General features: G+C 28.9%; 1 protein-coding gene across 3 annotated transcripts in view; it reads right to left on the bottom strand.

Moving 5' to 3' along the window:
- Positions 1-11,940: 11,940 nt before the first annotated feature.
- The window catches only part of Pka-R1 (Protein kinase, cAMP-dependent, regulatory subunit type 1), a 191,676-nt gene continuing 186,927 nt past the window's right edge, over positions 11,941-16,689 (bottom strand). For all 3 annotated transcript variants that reach the window (XM_076415714.1, XM_076415715.1, XM_076415716.1), the window contains exon 5: positions 11,941-12,797. In XM_076415714.1, the coding sequence (XP_076271829.1) occupies positions 12,713-12,797 (85 nt within the window). In that variant the 3' untranslated portion in view covers positions 11,941-12,712. The remainder of the gene's footprint in view (positions 12,798-16,689) is intronic.

Below are 16,689 nucleotides of genomic sequence, written 5' to 3'. Positions count from 1 at the left end.
TGATGACCTCTTCATTCCACCCAAATCTCTTATTGCCTTGTCATTTCTTTAGAGTTGGAAAGGGGAAATAGTTAATGGGGGCCAAATATGGATAATATACTGGGCGGGGTAGTACTTCGTAGCCTAATTTATGTTTCTTTGTCATGATGACTACAATCCTGTGTATCTCCGCACTATCTGAGTGGCCGAGTTCCAATAATGGAACGATTATTTTCAATAAATTATGTCACTATTTCTGTTTGTTCTTGTAGCGTATATTTATCCATAATAAAATTTGGACATCTACACAACACTATGGTTAAAGCGAAACTGAGCTAAACGTCACATAACCAAGATGGCGCGCAATCAAAATGGTAGCTTGACTTTTGCACCACCTGTTAGAATACATTATTATTCAATATCCTATTTTATATTAGAAGCTTAAGTACTTAAATAAGATCTAATAAATAATATGCAGTAAATGATGTAATTTAAATAGTAAATCCTTCATTATGGAAACTGAGTATAATTGATTTGAAATATGATGTATGATAAATGGCTTAATATAATAAGTTCATTTTGCATTACCAATTGAAAATACAAATATGGATACAAATTTAGGAACAGCAGAAGTCAATCTGTCTACGTTATTGAATAAAAAAAATCTGTAAAAAAAACAAGTGAGTACAAACATGTGTAAGTGGCCTAACACACCAGTGAGAAATTATACCAAATTTATTCAAATTTTTCAAAAGCTTTGATGTATTTTATTAATGAAGCAAGATCTTCACACCAACATAAGAATACACCTTAGTAATATTTTATATCAGCAAATACATATATTTTTAAATACAATAAGTTTAATGAAGCAGCCTGAACGAAGTATTGTATTTAGTATTATAGTTGCAAAAAAACAAAAATGTAACCTTTTTCATTGTTACATCTAAATATAATTCAGCTTATATAAATAATGTATAATTATATACTCATAATAAGTACATACTAGAGAAAATATTTAAAAAATAAACTAACAAACATAATATATACTGTATTTAAGGTGAGTTAAAGTATATTTATAATAATGCAATATTTTTCATATTCGTTATAAAGAAAAATTGTAAGATTTGAACTCATAAATTCCAATTTAGAATGGAATTACTATTGTAATGCAAAATTTTTCATGTTTTTGATATATAAAAACTATAAAATCATATAATATTTTTTCATCTATATTCAAATACGTACTTAAAATATTAGACATTAAATAAAATGTATTTTATTACATTTTTCGTATTTCTTTAAAGATAAGTCGGAATTAATTAAATTACTTAAAATCCTGAAATTTAGTAACTCTAGAAGTTTTGTAACTCCGGACCTTTATTCCTTAGAGAAATTGGTATTGTTAGTTATTATTAGCTACGACTTTGTTTCTTTTCCCCCCATTTTTTCAGACGGTATAAGGATTCTGAGTTGAAACAGTTTCGCGTATTTTTAATTAAAACTAAGATTAATTTAATTAAAAGACAACTGGGTCAGTTCTAGGATCGCTCCAATTTTACGAAGTCAGTAAGAAGACAAGTGCTGCTCAGCCAGGTATGAGTCAACGACCAAAACAAAACATTTTGAACAATAAAATTGGCCAATAACAATTTTCTAGTATTAATTATATTAATTTGCAGGTATGCTTTTCCGACGAATCGACCTTCCAAATTTTGACTGGCAAAAGTTCTTTTGTAAGACGACGCCCTGCTGAATAATTCCACGCCGATTGCCTTGTAGAGGGGGTTAAACACCCAGTTAGTGTCATGGCGTGGTCTGTTATCTCAGCAAAAAACATGGGATGCCTATACATTGTAGAAGGAGCAATAAAACAAGACCACAAGACAATTTCAATATAACCGAGTACTAGAAATCCGGTTACTACCGCAGATCAATGAATGGTTCCGACGATGACAACTAAATTGTTACGCAAGATTCGGCAGCGAGTCACAAAATCACTGAATATTTGGCGGAAAAAAGTGTTTTGTTGTTTGTCTTGGGCGGAAAATTCACCTGACATGAATCTCATAGAAAACATGTGGAAACTCACCAAAGAGTTGATTGCAAAAGAAACGATTACCTCCAAACAGCAGTCAATTGAAACCCTCATCAGAGAATGGCATCACAAATCCAAACTCCAGGAAGATGCAAAAACATGTATTAAAAGCATGTCTCGGCATTGCCTAACGCGAAGATTATGAAACTGTTTTATATATTTTTGTAGTTTTTATGATTCCAATGGATTACAGATGCAAATAAAAAATATATAAGAGACACCCAACTAATCACTTGTTACAGAAATCCAATTAAACTAGAAAATTAAATAATCTCGACTTGTTTCCATCTAGCCACATAGTGATACCATGTTGAAAGCACCACATGGGTCCATTTTCGCACTTTCAACACTTCTAACCCGCTATACGGTACGTATGCGACGTGTGACAATAATAATAAATGGAAAACTGTTACTTGATCTAGAGAAACGCCAAAACTCACATTAATACGTGAGATTTTCATCAATGCATATCGCTGATCAAAATATATACAAGCACTGAATAAAACTTATTTCCCGTATTTGTTCACAGATGTCCAATATTAACGATATAACAATTAACGATTTTAAATTACTTAAATGATTAGCATCTTATTTTGTTAAACGTGTGAGACGTATCTGTAGACATACTAATTTCACACTGAAATTGCCTTTTCCATTTTATTATCTTTTTTGTATTCAATTTTGTATTGGCTTAAATGATGCATAAACCATTCCTCAATAACATTTAGAAGCTTTTTTACAGAAAAGATGTCAGTAACAAATTTATTACTTATTTTCCAAGGCATATTTGAACGCTGTGAAACGTTTAAAAAAGCTGCAGAGTATTTTAAATCTACTACAATTTTTGTCCTCTCCTTTAGTTCCAATTATAAAACCTAAAACCGAGTCAAAATTCTAAGAAACTAACTGAAAAGTATGACTATTAGTCAATAGGGCTCCTGAAATATAATCCACTAATCTATTTGAGGACAAAATAATTCATCTACGAAAAAGTCTGTTCTAATTAGCTCCTACATAATGCGAAGAAATATCACAAAGATGCATGGGTTAGTTGATGCAAATAAATGTTCAATAAACACTAATAACATTTCAACAGGTTAACAAATAATATTTTAAAAATAAATTGAGTAACCATATTTAAAGTTGAGTATTTTATTATCTTTTTTGTATTCAATTTTGTATTGGCTCAAATGATGCATAAACCATTCCTCAATAACATTTAGAAGCTTTTTTACAGAAAAGGTGTCAGTAACAAATTTATTACTTATTTTCCAAGGCATATTTAAACGCTGTGAAACGTTTGAAAAAGCTACAGAGTATTTTAAATCTACTACAGTTTTTTAGTACTTTTTGCTATTATAAATGAAGATATAATATCCTAAAACATAGATACATAGCGATAATAAATATTAGAGAACTATAGAATATACTAATAATAATTCTACTTTATACCATAACATTTTAAAACATGAAAAACCTCAGTACATTAGATGTCATACTTTAGAGGATTCTTAACTTTCTTAACAGAAAACACAAGCCTCACATATTGTCGAAACATACACTCATACATACATACATGTTAGCTATGTCTAAAAGGTCAATTGAAAAGTCCCCGGCATACCATAGTAAAACAAATTTTTTTGGTAAAATTAGTTTTTTATTCAACATAATTCCCTTCAAGGGCGATACACTGATTATAGCGACCCTCCAACTATTTGATACCATTGTTGTGGTACGATTTGTCCTTTGCTTCAAGATAGGCCTCAGTTTCGGCGATTACCTCTTCATTCGACGAAAATTTCTTCCCAGCGAGCATTCTTTTGAGATCTGAGAACAACACGCTTTCGAGCGGGTTCATGGTGTGCAGTCCACTCGGATGACTGTGATATCGGAATGAAATGATGGAGCCATATTTCTTCCACTGTCACATATCGACGCAAAAACTCGGGTTTATTAGATCATCTTCAAACACAGTTCTGAATCATCAAATCGTCGTTGTTTTTGGTCAAAAGTGAGCTCGCGCAGCACCCACTTTGCACATAACTTTCTCATACCCAAATATTCGTGAGTGATATGATGTAAGCGTTCAGTTGATATCTTTAGAGTGTCTGCTATTTCATTCACTTTCAATTTACGATCATTCAAAATCATTTTGTGGATTTTTTTAATGTTTTCGTCGATAACAACCCCTTTTGGGCGTCCACTACGTTCACCGTCTTTGGTGCTCATTTCACCACGTCTAAGCTTAGCATACCCATCCTTGATGTTTGATTTTCCTGGGGCAGTGTCCGGAAACTCGGCATCGAGCCAAGTTTTTGCTTAAACTGTATTTTTTCCTTTCAAAAAGCAATATTTTATCTGCACACGAAATTCCTTTTTATTCATTTGTTTCACAATAACAAAAGTTGCTTCACTCAAAATGCTTCACAAACTAATAATCCGACAGCTGTCAAATTTATCGCATCTTTTGAGGGTTAGGGCTAACTAAAAAAACATGTGGATTTAATTCTAGTAGCGCCATCTATGTGTCAGGCCGGGGACTTTTCCTTGACCTGTTATGTAGATATTCGATATTGTGGGAAAAAATACAGTAATATAACGAAAAAGATCTTATCTCCAGTTGTCTTAGATGAGCATCTAATCCAATAAAACTGATGTAATCGTTCTTATTCGAAAAATCCTTCTGAGTAAAAAAACAATACAGTAATTTCAAAAAATCACATATCTCAATTTCCATTCGGCTGAAAATGCTCATTGTCCACCTAAATCAGAGCTCTCTTAAGCACCGATATTAAGGCAAGCCAGTTTGTTTTACTGTAACCTATCAGTTTCTACTACTATGTCTGTAACATTCAACAATGTTACTGTAACAATATAATTTTTATCGAAAGATTCTTCGAGAACACTATAAAAGTCTTAAAAATTAATGAATTATAAAATGATTCGTATACAACAGGAAAACAACCTTCTGTTGTTTATATTTCCATCCAAATGAACTATCACAGTACGGATGTTGTTATCATTTCATCTATTTGCGATGTTTGGTCACACTCAAACATAATGCAGAACAAGCAAAAAACCTCTCGTAATGAAAGTCACTCAGGTTTATAAACAACTTGTACAACAAGGTGTTTCAGACCAAAATAAATCCTTATTAGTAAGTTCGAAACGCATCATTGATACGTCAAGAGTAATCCATAATACGTAACCCATCAAAAGAGAGCACACTACCTATGATATAAAAATATTCTTCTGGCGTCTCTTTGCGGTTGTGAAAACGTTATGATAATAAGGACTTAATTCTAAAGCAACTCTAACCAGTTTAGTTTGCTCCCTTCATACCCCCGGCGTAATTGGTGTTACAAAATAATAAATTTCATCTAACCACCTTCCCTTTAGTTCCAATTATAAAACCTAAAACCGAGTCAAAGTCCTAAGAAACTAACTGAAAAGTATGACAATTAGTCAATAGGGCTCGTGAAATATCATCCACTATTCTATTTCAGGACAAAATAATTCATCTACGAAAAAGTGTGTTCTAATTAGCTCCTACATAATGTGAAGAAATATCAAAAACATGCATGGGTTAGTTGATGCAATGAAATGTTCAATAAACACATAACATTGCAACATATTTTTGAAATGAATTGAGTAACCACAGAGATATTTAAAGTTGAGTAGAAAAAATATTCAAAACCCAAAAACAAAATACAAAATATTAAGTATATACAAAAAGTATATACTTAATAACTGAAAATCCATTAAAAACAACGAATATTCACTAAAAAATCACCTGGATATTAATTAGTTGTAATCTTTGTACTGTAAATACACATTAACAAATTAATGACTAAATTAAGACTAAATGAGAAAACAGTTCTCATTATAAATAATATAGTAAAAATTAAAATTATAACAGTTACATCATAATCAATGAATTATTCACTTCAGTTCTTCAATTTTTAGATCCTTCTGATATCAACTTTTACTAAATTCTCGTGTTCAGTCAACTATGCATCTTGAACACAAGAAACCCTATAGCTATAGATACAGCTATATTTTAATGTTACAAAACATTCTTTACCAATCAAAAAATATTTTTATAATGAAGACCATAAGTGTTACTAAATCATCAAAGCGTGAAACAACCACCATACCATTAATAATCATTGCAGCTGATGCACGAACGTCACAAACAAAACATAATCACTGTAAAAAATTGTGAATCAGACAACCGAGCCAAATGGTGAAGGCGACCATTGACCCATTGCTGAATGAGATTCAATTAGAGGAATACAAGAATACAAATCCTATAAAAAACAGTAACTTTATTGGGTCTTTTTATAAGAAGGCTCAACACAACATATGTCTGATAATTTACGAAATATTAAAGCCCAGTTACTTTGGCGTTATATTCGGCGTTAAGTAGCAAACAAGAAAAAACAAAACTAATTACATTTTCTTGACCTTGATGCCGTAAATGATTTACCAAGTATTCGTGAAACATATGCTATTCGGGTAAAAGGAGGTCAACAAGAATTAATACAATTCCATCGTTATTAATGATTAATATTTTAGCATCTCCAAGATGATGCTCTCGAAAGGTATACTTTTGATGCATAGTATTTTTCCTTTCTTATTATATCACGATCTATTCAAATTTGGGTGGTTTACACATATTCATCAAGGAATGAGGGTTGCAAGAAATTAAAATAATTTTAAATATCAATTTATTTTATATTAATTGTAATAACTGTTATTTGAATACCCTACACCATAAAACAATGAGTTTGTTCTACATTTCGAAAAAAAACATCGCAATCACAGGAATGTTACGATACCTATTTTCAATATTCCTCAGTATCTTAGTAAAGTGGAACAAAATTCAAATTTTTACTAGAGAAAACTACTCATTTAGACACGTTTTACTACATAATACATATATTCTGTCATATATTTAAAACAATCCGATAAAATATTATCAATCGAAATACCTTTTATATAATATTTATGTAAAATCACAACAAACCCTCAATCTGTATTCAACAGCTAGAATTCACATTAGAAAGTAAAAAACCTAGTGATATTCTGGGTAACTTTTAATAATACCATAAAACAGTATATAACAATAAAGAATGCGCAAATTTTATGTATATATAACAGATAACAACAGATAACAACCTAAAATCTAAAATAAGGATTAGATTAACATAAATTACCATCATAAATTGTTAAAATTTATAGTTTACAATAATACATTACATATTGGGCTATAATTTAATAGGGTGTGGATGTCGGAGGTTATAAAACTATTGTGACTGATTTATATGGTTTATCTATGATGCATTATTATAAATATAAACAACAATAAATAATCCAAATATAAACAAGCTAATTCTGTTTAAGCCTGTTAAATTCAAAATGAGTTACAAAAGGTAACACACCTTAACAGTGTACATGTAAGAAACAATGTATGCTATATATACATACAAATATTTCCAGAAGGAAAACCACAACAATAAGTGAAGATTTACGCGAAAAATATATATATCACTGTTATATATATTATATAAACAATAACATACAGCAAAAAGAGATCCTATCAAACTGTCATCAGTTCATTTTCTTCAAAGGAAGCTTCCAACCTGGACATTCGTTTCCGTTCGCATTACAAGATAAACAAATAAAATACTCTACTAAAAAGATCGAATAAAATCTAAAAATAAAGATATATATTTACACCTTACACAATTCTAATCATATTAAAAGACTGTCACTCGCATACTAACAGTGTGACATAATTAAATGGTCCTAATTAATTAGATTTCCAAAAGAGGCTACCAGAAGGTTATTCCTTTGAATTGTAATCGTACGTACAACAAAAACAACATTATTAAACAAAGGTTCTAGTTAAAAATTCTCCTTAAAATCTATTAGACCATGACTATTTCTATGGAAATCGGTTTTGCAATACAAAAATCAATTAATAAAACCCCGAATAATTAATAAAACAAAACTTACTGTTGCATAAATGCACTCACAAATTTGTTAGTATACAAACATTTTGATTTACTCATTTCTTATTTTATTCCATTCGTATTGGCTATATTTGTTTAGACAACAATCAATTTATAACACACAATGACAACATAACCATGATATTTTAAAGTAAATTATCGCATTACGAAAATTCACCCGCACTCTATTTAACGTCTAATAAAAATATAAAAGAGATCTTTTCAAAACGTTGCATTTTCAACGAAAAAAATCTCGCAAAACGGTGCGTGTGACATAACTGTGACCGTTAGTTAGATATTGTACAGTAAGTGATGCTGGGCAGAACATAATTAATTTCAAAACTTACCGGTGATTGTATAAACTCAAATATCCTTGAATTATCGGCGATAATTTAGAAAAATTACATTGTAAACACACAGAACTCACGTTCGACCTTTGTGTACTTTTGACGTTTATGACGTTAGTTCAGTTGACAAGAATTCGAAAATGTGTCTGTTTCGTACTGTCGAAATTGTAAATATCGGAAACAAATCTAAAGTATATTTATACATTCAAATTCCTTATAATAGGTTCTTTTTAATACTGTTTCCCTTCATTTAATTAATTATTAGCTTGCTTTAATAGAACTTATTTATAAATAACAAAGATTAATGAATATCATCATTCTAAAAATATCCTTTCCCAATTTTTTCTCGAATATACTTAAATTGATGGCTTTAATTTTATTGAAAGGTATACAAAATATTAAAATAAAATCACGCAAATAATTAATTAATATTTTCTGTGTTAATAATTTTTATGAAAAAAACATAAATAACTGTAAACATAAATAATATTTTATGTTTTTTAATTAACCTTTTTGTTTGATATATATGCACATTTAACGCACACAAACTATTTGAAATTGTATATATATAATTATATTTAATTTTGTATCTGCATCTGTATATAGATATCTACTTATTTATGATATTAAAGTTATTTATTGGGTGAACTTTTAATTTCCCTTCGCCATTTTGTCAAAAAAATTAATATAAAAATTTGGTATTAATTCAAATACACCGAAAGGTGCCCCCGTAAAATGTTTTATATTTGAACTTTTACTTCATATCATATATATCTTATATATAATATCTACATAGAGATGAGATATGTCATATATGTAAAACATTACTGTAGAAAATCCAAAATAACAATTCATTCATCATTTATCAATTGTATCCAATATTTTTTATATATTGAGAGCGGACAATGGTATTTAATAGTAAATATAAACAACCGTTAGCAATCGTTTGATCATTAACAATACTATTTGATATAATTAAGTAAGCTTATTTATTACATAACCTTAACGTGAAATTACTGAAAAGTAGACATTCAGTTAATATAATAGAGTTAAATATAAAATTATAAACCCATATAAACTTCAATTAAAATTACCTTCATCATTTTCACATTAATATAAAAATTTTAAATATTGTACATACCCTTTACAATTTATGACATATATATATATATATATATATATATATATATATATATATATATATATATATATATATATATTGCATATATCTAACGATATTATTATATATTAGGACACGTTCTAAGATAAATGATTTTACTTGAGAAATCAAGACAAATTAAAATAACAATGAATTTTTTTTTATTGAAAAATCCATATATGTTATAAATAAATTTTTGTAATTTTATTTTGTTTTAATATCTACCTAAATTCTATTTAGGTGGAAATATACATACATAAATTCATATAAAATTTTATAATTTGTTTAACTATATTTTTTACATTGAATTTTAAAGTACAAAAAATATAAAATAATGTAATAATTGATTTCCACCTAAATAGAATTTAGGTAGATATTAAAACAAAATAAAATTACAAAAATTTATTTATAACATATATGGATTTATCAATAAAAAAAAATTCATTGTTATTTTATTTTTTATTGTTATTTATATATATATATATATATATATATATATATATATATATATCATCCTGCTTTATTTTTTAAATTATCAGCTAATTTCAATAATTCCTGATCATCGTTTAGACTGAAGCTTAAAAATACTAAATAATTGATAAAAGTATGATAATTTCCAAATTCAAGAAAGACTTCCTTAGTAGATAACAAATAATTATTTTCTTTTTAATAGTTCGGTTTAAAAACTCTGATAGACAAAATTGATTAAAATATACTTTTATAGAATTAAATAAAAAGAAGCGCATATTATTAAAAGCCTTTATTAAAAGAAGAGAAAATAGTTTGTCTAACAATTTCATGGACATTACGTCATTATTTAATAAAGTATGACAGTTTTTATATTCCAATTATGCTATGATCTAAATGTCATATGTGTAATTTAAAAATATAAGTAGTATTTATAATTGCAGAGATAGCTGTAACTATAAAAACAAAATGTAATATTAACATTGACCACTTATTCAGTTCTGAATTTCTGATTTTATTTCAATAAAAATTACCATAAAACTAATTTGTATGATATCATTAAATGAATTGGTAATACTTTTTCGGTTTTTAGATCAACCTAGTTATAAAATCAACAAGAAAATTGTAAATAGTAATTTTACAATTAATTATATGAACAGAAAAAAAATTTCATTACATGATATTCTTGTATACTCTTATGGAAGTTCCTGTAAAAATGTTGAATGATTTTGTGGCCATACTAAGCTAATTGGACTTTAGACCAACTTTGCTTGCAAGAGAATAAGGCATGCTTTTAAAAACTTAAAAAAATGTTATTTTCCGGTGTGTAGAAAAATATTTAATTATAATACAAGACTATGTTGTTAAAACTTAAATATTGTTAAAAAAATGGAGAGAATATTATATATTACTAAATATTAACATTTTCGAGATTACAGAAACATATTCTATAATTTACTTACTGTATTTTATTGTTAGACATACTCTTGCTTTTTTAGTAAAAATATAATATATAATTAGTTGCTTTGTAATTATTAATTTTTTAATAATTTTACATAAAACCCTCACTCGAATTACAGTGAATTAATATATTTCTGAAAATGTTGATGATAAATTGATCAAAACCAATTGTGGTTAACCTAATTATTTGATTTCTTAAATGGTGACGGCGCCAGGTTTAGTTGAAATCGAATCTAAAATAATCATTCTTTGTTATAACTTCTTTTACATTTAAGGAAAAGGAAAAAAACCATTAGCATAAAGGATAATTTTTATATCCTCCTGATAAATAAAAATGAAATGATAAATAAAATATTTTACTATACCCAAAAATTAATAGGAAAAAGAAATCCTAAATTGTCTGGTTTAATTATCTCACAATTAGAGCAAATTTATTTTTTAATTTCTATTAAATATCGTCTTCTATATTGGTTATCGATGATAAAAACAATTTCTATTATGATGTTTTTTGTTATAATGGAGGCGGCGCCAAATCAGTAATAAACTTTATATTGTTTTTCAACAACTGTACTAACGATAATATTTTTGTTGTTTATGATTGTTTAAAATTTTTGAACAATATATTATATAAATTAATATTTAATAAAACGAATCTCTTATATTGTAAAATCATAATTTTAGACCAGTATTGTTTAAATGGTGGCGGCGACAGGTAACATAAAAATTAAACCCATAAACTAAAATTTTCATTATAGTAGTTATACTTTTGGCATTAATATTGAACAAGTAGTATTTTTACTATAGTTATTTTTTATTGTGGCAATATAATTCGCATGATTAAAAAAGGTCCGAAAAATAAAAATCCGGTTGTTCCCTTAAGTTAGAAGGACCTGAAGACTAACTGAAATACAATAATACTTTTTATATTTTATTTTATAGCTTTTATTACTAACTGCCTCAGAGAAAATTATTTACAATCTAAGTTGCGCTTTTAATATAAATATTAATAAATACTATGTTATAGGTGAGAAAACAAACTTCAAAAAAAATGCAAAACATAATGAAAGTACATACATTCAGTGTATATGTTTATTTAAAGAGGCTGACTGTTAACAGGCCAGCTCTAATATCTCAACAACAAAAAGAAAACACAAAATAATCTTCAATGGAAGAATCTTCTCAGTTATGTACAATTCCATTTTCATTATCATTACATATTTTACAGAGTACTAGGATTATGGGGTTCGGCGATCTCATCTTCATACCAGTTAAACTAACAAACAAATTAACGGGGACAAAAGGGAATTGAATTCCGAATCTCCAGCGATCGCCATACCTTAAAGATAACCACGAAACAAACCAATAAATAATCCTCTGTGTTAGATATAACAATATTAATTTATTTATTTTTTCTACCAGCAAAAAGAAGACTGCAATTTGGCTGAAAGGTTTTTCAGTTCTTTTCGCACTTTTGTATGTTAAAATGCTGTTTTATCAAAAAGGAGTTAACAAATCATAATGGAGTATATTCACTGTTAATTAAAACAAAAAAACTAGTGACCTATGTCTCGATTTAACAAAAACTGTTGTGTAAAAAAAAACAAACAAGTCGTCATTATATAAGTTTCCATAATATTAGGTCAGCATCATAATGTACAAAAGTGGATTTTTATTTAATATATTTTTGTTAAACCGATAGGGAGACGAAGCTGTTGTATTGGGAGATGTTCCTTTTCAATATGTCAGCACATGGTCCCAGAACTCTTTCGAAACTGAAAAAAAAAGAAACAAAAATGATGAGATTTATAATAAATATTTTATTGATTTAAGGAAAAATATCGTGAATGTATACAATAATTGCAGCTCTTGGATAGGTCATCATTATGATGAATAATCATTAGACTTTCATTAAATCATTACATGAATTATAAATGATCTAATGAAAGACGTACGTTACAAATAATTTACATCAATTCCTTGTTGTTCTTGTAATCATTCATAGTATTTGACCCTCAATCTGTTTTGAACCTTATTTTTCAATACATTGCTATTTAATCAATGTTCAATTGAAGAAGATAAATGGTAATATTGATTCTTTTTTCATAATGGATGTTGTTAATGAACCTAATGCGAGTATAGGGATTGTAAAATTGTATAATATATTTTGATTCGCCATTAACTTGTTTCTATTGTTGGCGAAATAATTTCATATAGCCTCTGAAATATCGTTTCTTAAATGGTGTTGGATTTCAAAAATGCAGATATTCTTTACTTAATTATTATAATATAACTTGGAATATTACAAGTTCATAACAGAACTTTCAATTCAATAACAGAACATTTTTTTGGCAAAATTAGTTTTTTTTTATTCAACATAGTTCCCTTCAAGGGTGATACACTGGTTATAGCGACCCTCCATCTTTTTCGATTTCGACCCTCCATTTTTGTAGTACGATTTGTCCTTTGCTTCAAAATGGGACTCAGTTTCTTCGATCACCTTCATTCGACTAAAATTCCTTCCCAGCGAGCATTTTTTTGAGATCTGAGAAAAGGAAATAGTCGCTGGGGGACCAGATCTTGAGAATACGGTGGATGAGGAACCAATTAGAAGCCCAATTCATGGATTTTTCACACGGTGCAATGTCTTGGTGAAGCAGCACTTTATTTTTCTTCAAATGCGGCCGTTTTTCGGCGATTTCGTCCTTCAAACCGTCCAATAACGCTATGAGCATCAACAACGACTATTTGTTGATGCTCGTCGATAGTGATAAGACGCCATAACCTTGCCAGCCGACTATTGCGTTTTCCCACGCTTTGGAGCGGGTTCATCGTGTGCAGTCCACTAGAATGACTGTCGATTGGACTTCGGAGTAAAATGATGGAGACATGTTTCATCCATAGTCAGATATCGACGCAAACTCGGGTTTATTACGCTTAATCATCTTCAAATACTGCTCAAACAATCATCAACTCGTCGTTGTTTTTGGTCAAAGGTGAGCTCGTGCGGCGCCCACTTTGCACAGAGCTTTCTCATACTCAAATATTCGTGAATGATATGATGTACACGTTCAGTTGATATCTTTAGAGTGTCTGCTATTTCAATCAGTTTCAATTTACGGTCATTCAAAATCATTTTGTGGATTTTTTAATGTTTCCGTCGGTAACAACCTCTTTTGGGGGTCTACTGCGTTCACCGTCTTCGGTGCTCATTTCACCACGTTTAAACTTAGCATACCAATCCTTGATGGTTGATTTTCCTGGGTCAGTGTCCGTAAACTCGGCATCAAGCCAAGTTTTTGCATCAACTGTATTTTTTCCCTTCAAAAAGCAATATTTTATCAACACGTGAAATTCCTTTTTATCCATTTTTTTTTCACAATAACAAAAGTTGCTTCACTCAAAATGCTATAATTCATAAACTAATGATCTGACAGCTGTTGAATTTATACACGCATCTTTTGAGGGTTAGGGCTAACTAAAAAACATTGGATTTAATTCTAGTAGCGCCATCTATGTGTCAGGCCGGATACTTTTCAATTGACCTGTTACTTTTATAACTATTAATTAATTATAAAAAAATTAAGAAAAAAAACAGAATATTGACTTTTGGAATGGTAGACTGATGTAGCATCTATTATAGTTGAAATAAATTGTATCAGTAACATAGAAGAAACAAAATGAGATCTACAAACACTGTTATAATCTAACATGTGTAAACTTACGTCCAATATTCAAAATGGTGCGTATAGAAGAGAGAAATATTAAAACCATGACTAAAATCCGACTTTTTGAACATTTATGTACTGGGAGACTTGGACACTAACAGTCTGACAATTGTAAACTTGAGGAGATTCAAATGCGATGCGTAAGATTAATTCTGTTCGTAAGATCTTATTAATATGAAAAATCTGGAGGTGTAGCCTTTTGGTTTTAGAAATCGATCTTTTGGATGTAGTATTTATTCGAATTGTAAACTTGAAGACTTTTGAAATAGTTCTAAAAAGTAATAGTATTTAAAAATTCAGCTTTAATTATTAATTATTGTTTTTACTGGTTAAACAATTGTAATTTAAAGGACCACTTAAAAAAGTTCACTAGTTTTAGAAGAATTTATTTATTAAGAAGACAATTTGCTTTTCATTTGTTGTCTGTTTTATATCGTTTTCATAGATATATAGAAAAGAAAGAAGAAACTTTGATTACCTTGTATTAAATTGAAATAACGAAATACTACATTTGCAAATGGCAAAGATCAAAAACTAATTTGATTTTTCCTTAGCTGGGTGATTTATTTTAAGAGAAATCTAATGGTCCTTTTTAAATTTACTACTTTTAATACAGTTTACCCTCAATTGTAAACATAATCATTACTATCTCTAATACATATGTTTTGGGTAGTTAAAATAATTGTAATAATAAGAAGGTATATATTTATATTAATATTTAATAGCTGTATTGATCAATTTGTTATGCTACTGTGAGGGGAAAACTTGGAGATTTATAATCTAGAGGTAGAGAAGAGACATTGGAGATATGACCCATCAGTCTCAAGGGATTTTTAAGGCCAAAACGGACGATTTATTCTAATTTAGTTACTTAATTTAATAGAAGTGGCCTATCGTATATGCTGTATGGGTTAGATACAAAACAAAGTAGGTATATAAATAACGACCTCTCTAGATTCACATACAGATAAATAAATGATACATATACAAAAAAGAAGTACTTTTGATATAGTACAAGTACTTGTTTATAGACAAATTCGAAGTGAGACTAACTTTCACTTCAGAGAACTTGTTTACTTAAGATCTTAAGTGTGAACATAATGGAGAAAAATAAAGCTTCAGTACAGAATGCAAAGTTAAGAGTATAATTTTAGCTTTAAAGAACTTGTTTTGTAAAAATTACTTCTAATTTGAACAAAACTGAGGAAAAAATAGTTTCAATATAAAAATTTTTGCAGAGGCCCCTAGATAAAAGGTACTGGCTTTATGAACTACAGAATACTTAGTTTAGAATCACATTTGTTTGACTGCTATGGCAACTTTGGAGGGAGAATTTTGGGCTCTTTCTTTTTGATTAAGATAATTTGAGGAAAATGCTTTGATTTGGCTTAAAAACGGTTCAATTTCTACTCTGTTCATTTTAGTTCCTCTCTTAACCAACATCACTGGCTTTAACAGTATTATATTAACAGTATTTCTTCTGTTTATATTATATATACATGACATGTAGAAAATCACTTCATTAAGCAATCTATAGAGCTCATGAACATGGACTGAAAAGTTCCGGACCTAAAACATAGATGGCGCTAGTTTTATTGCATTTACCGCTTTTTCAATTAGTACAAACCTTCAAAATAAACCTGTTAAAATTTAATGATATTCTACTAATAAGTTTGTGAGTTATTGTGGTAGGAGTGACACTATTTTTACTATTTTCAAAACAATGAAATAAAAACAATTTCGTTATTTTTACACTGCTTCTTGATGGGAAAAATAAAGTTCAAGCGAAGCAATGACTTGAAAGGTGTTAAAAAGATTCCGCTTGATCAGAAACAACAATAAAACGTTGGTTTGCTGACATCAAACATGGTCGTAGAGACACCGATGATGCAGAACGCTGTGGATGTCCAAATAAGGTGGTTACACTAGAAAACATCAA

Source organism: Rhynchophorus ferrugineus, unplaced genomic scaffold (assembly GCF_030347505.1).
Source record: "Rhynchophorus ferrugineus isolate W39M unplaced genomic scaffold, kcgeb_rfMv2 rfM10, whole genome shotgun sequence".
NCBI lineage: Eukaryota > Metazoa > Arthropoda > Insecta > Coleoptera > Curculionidae > Rhynchophorus > Rhynchophorus ferrugineus.
This window is presented reverse-complemented; position numbering and strand designations above follow the sequence as displayed.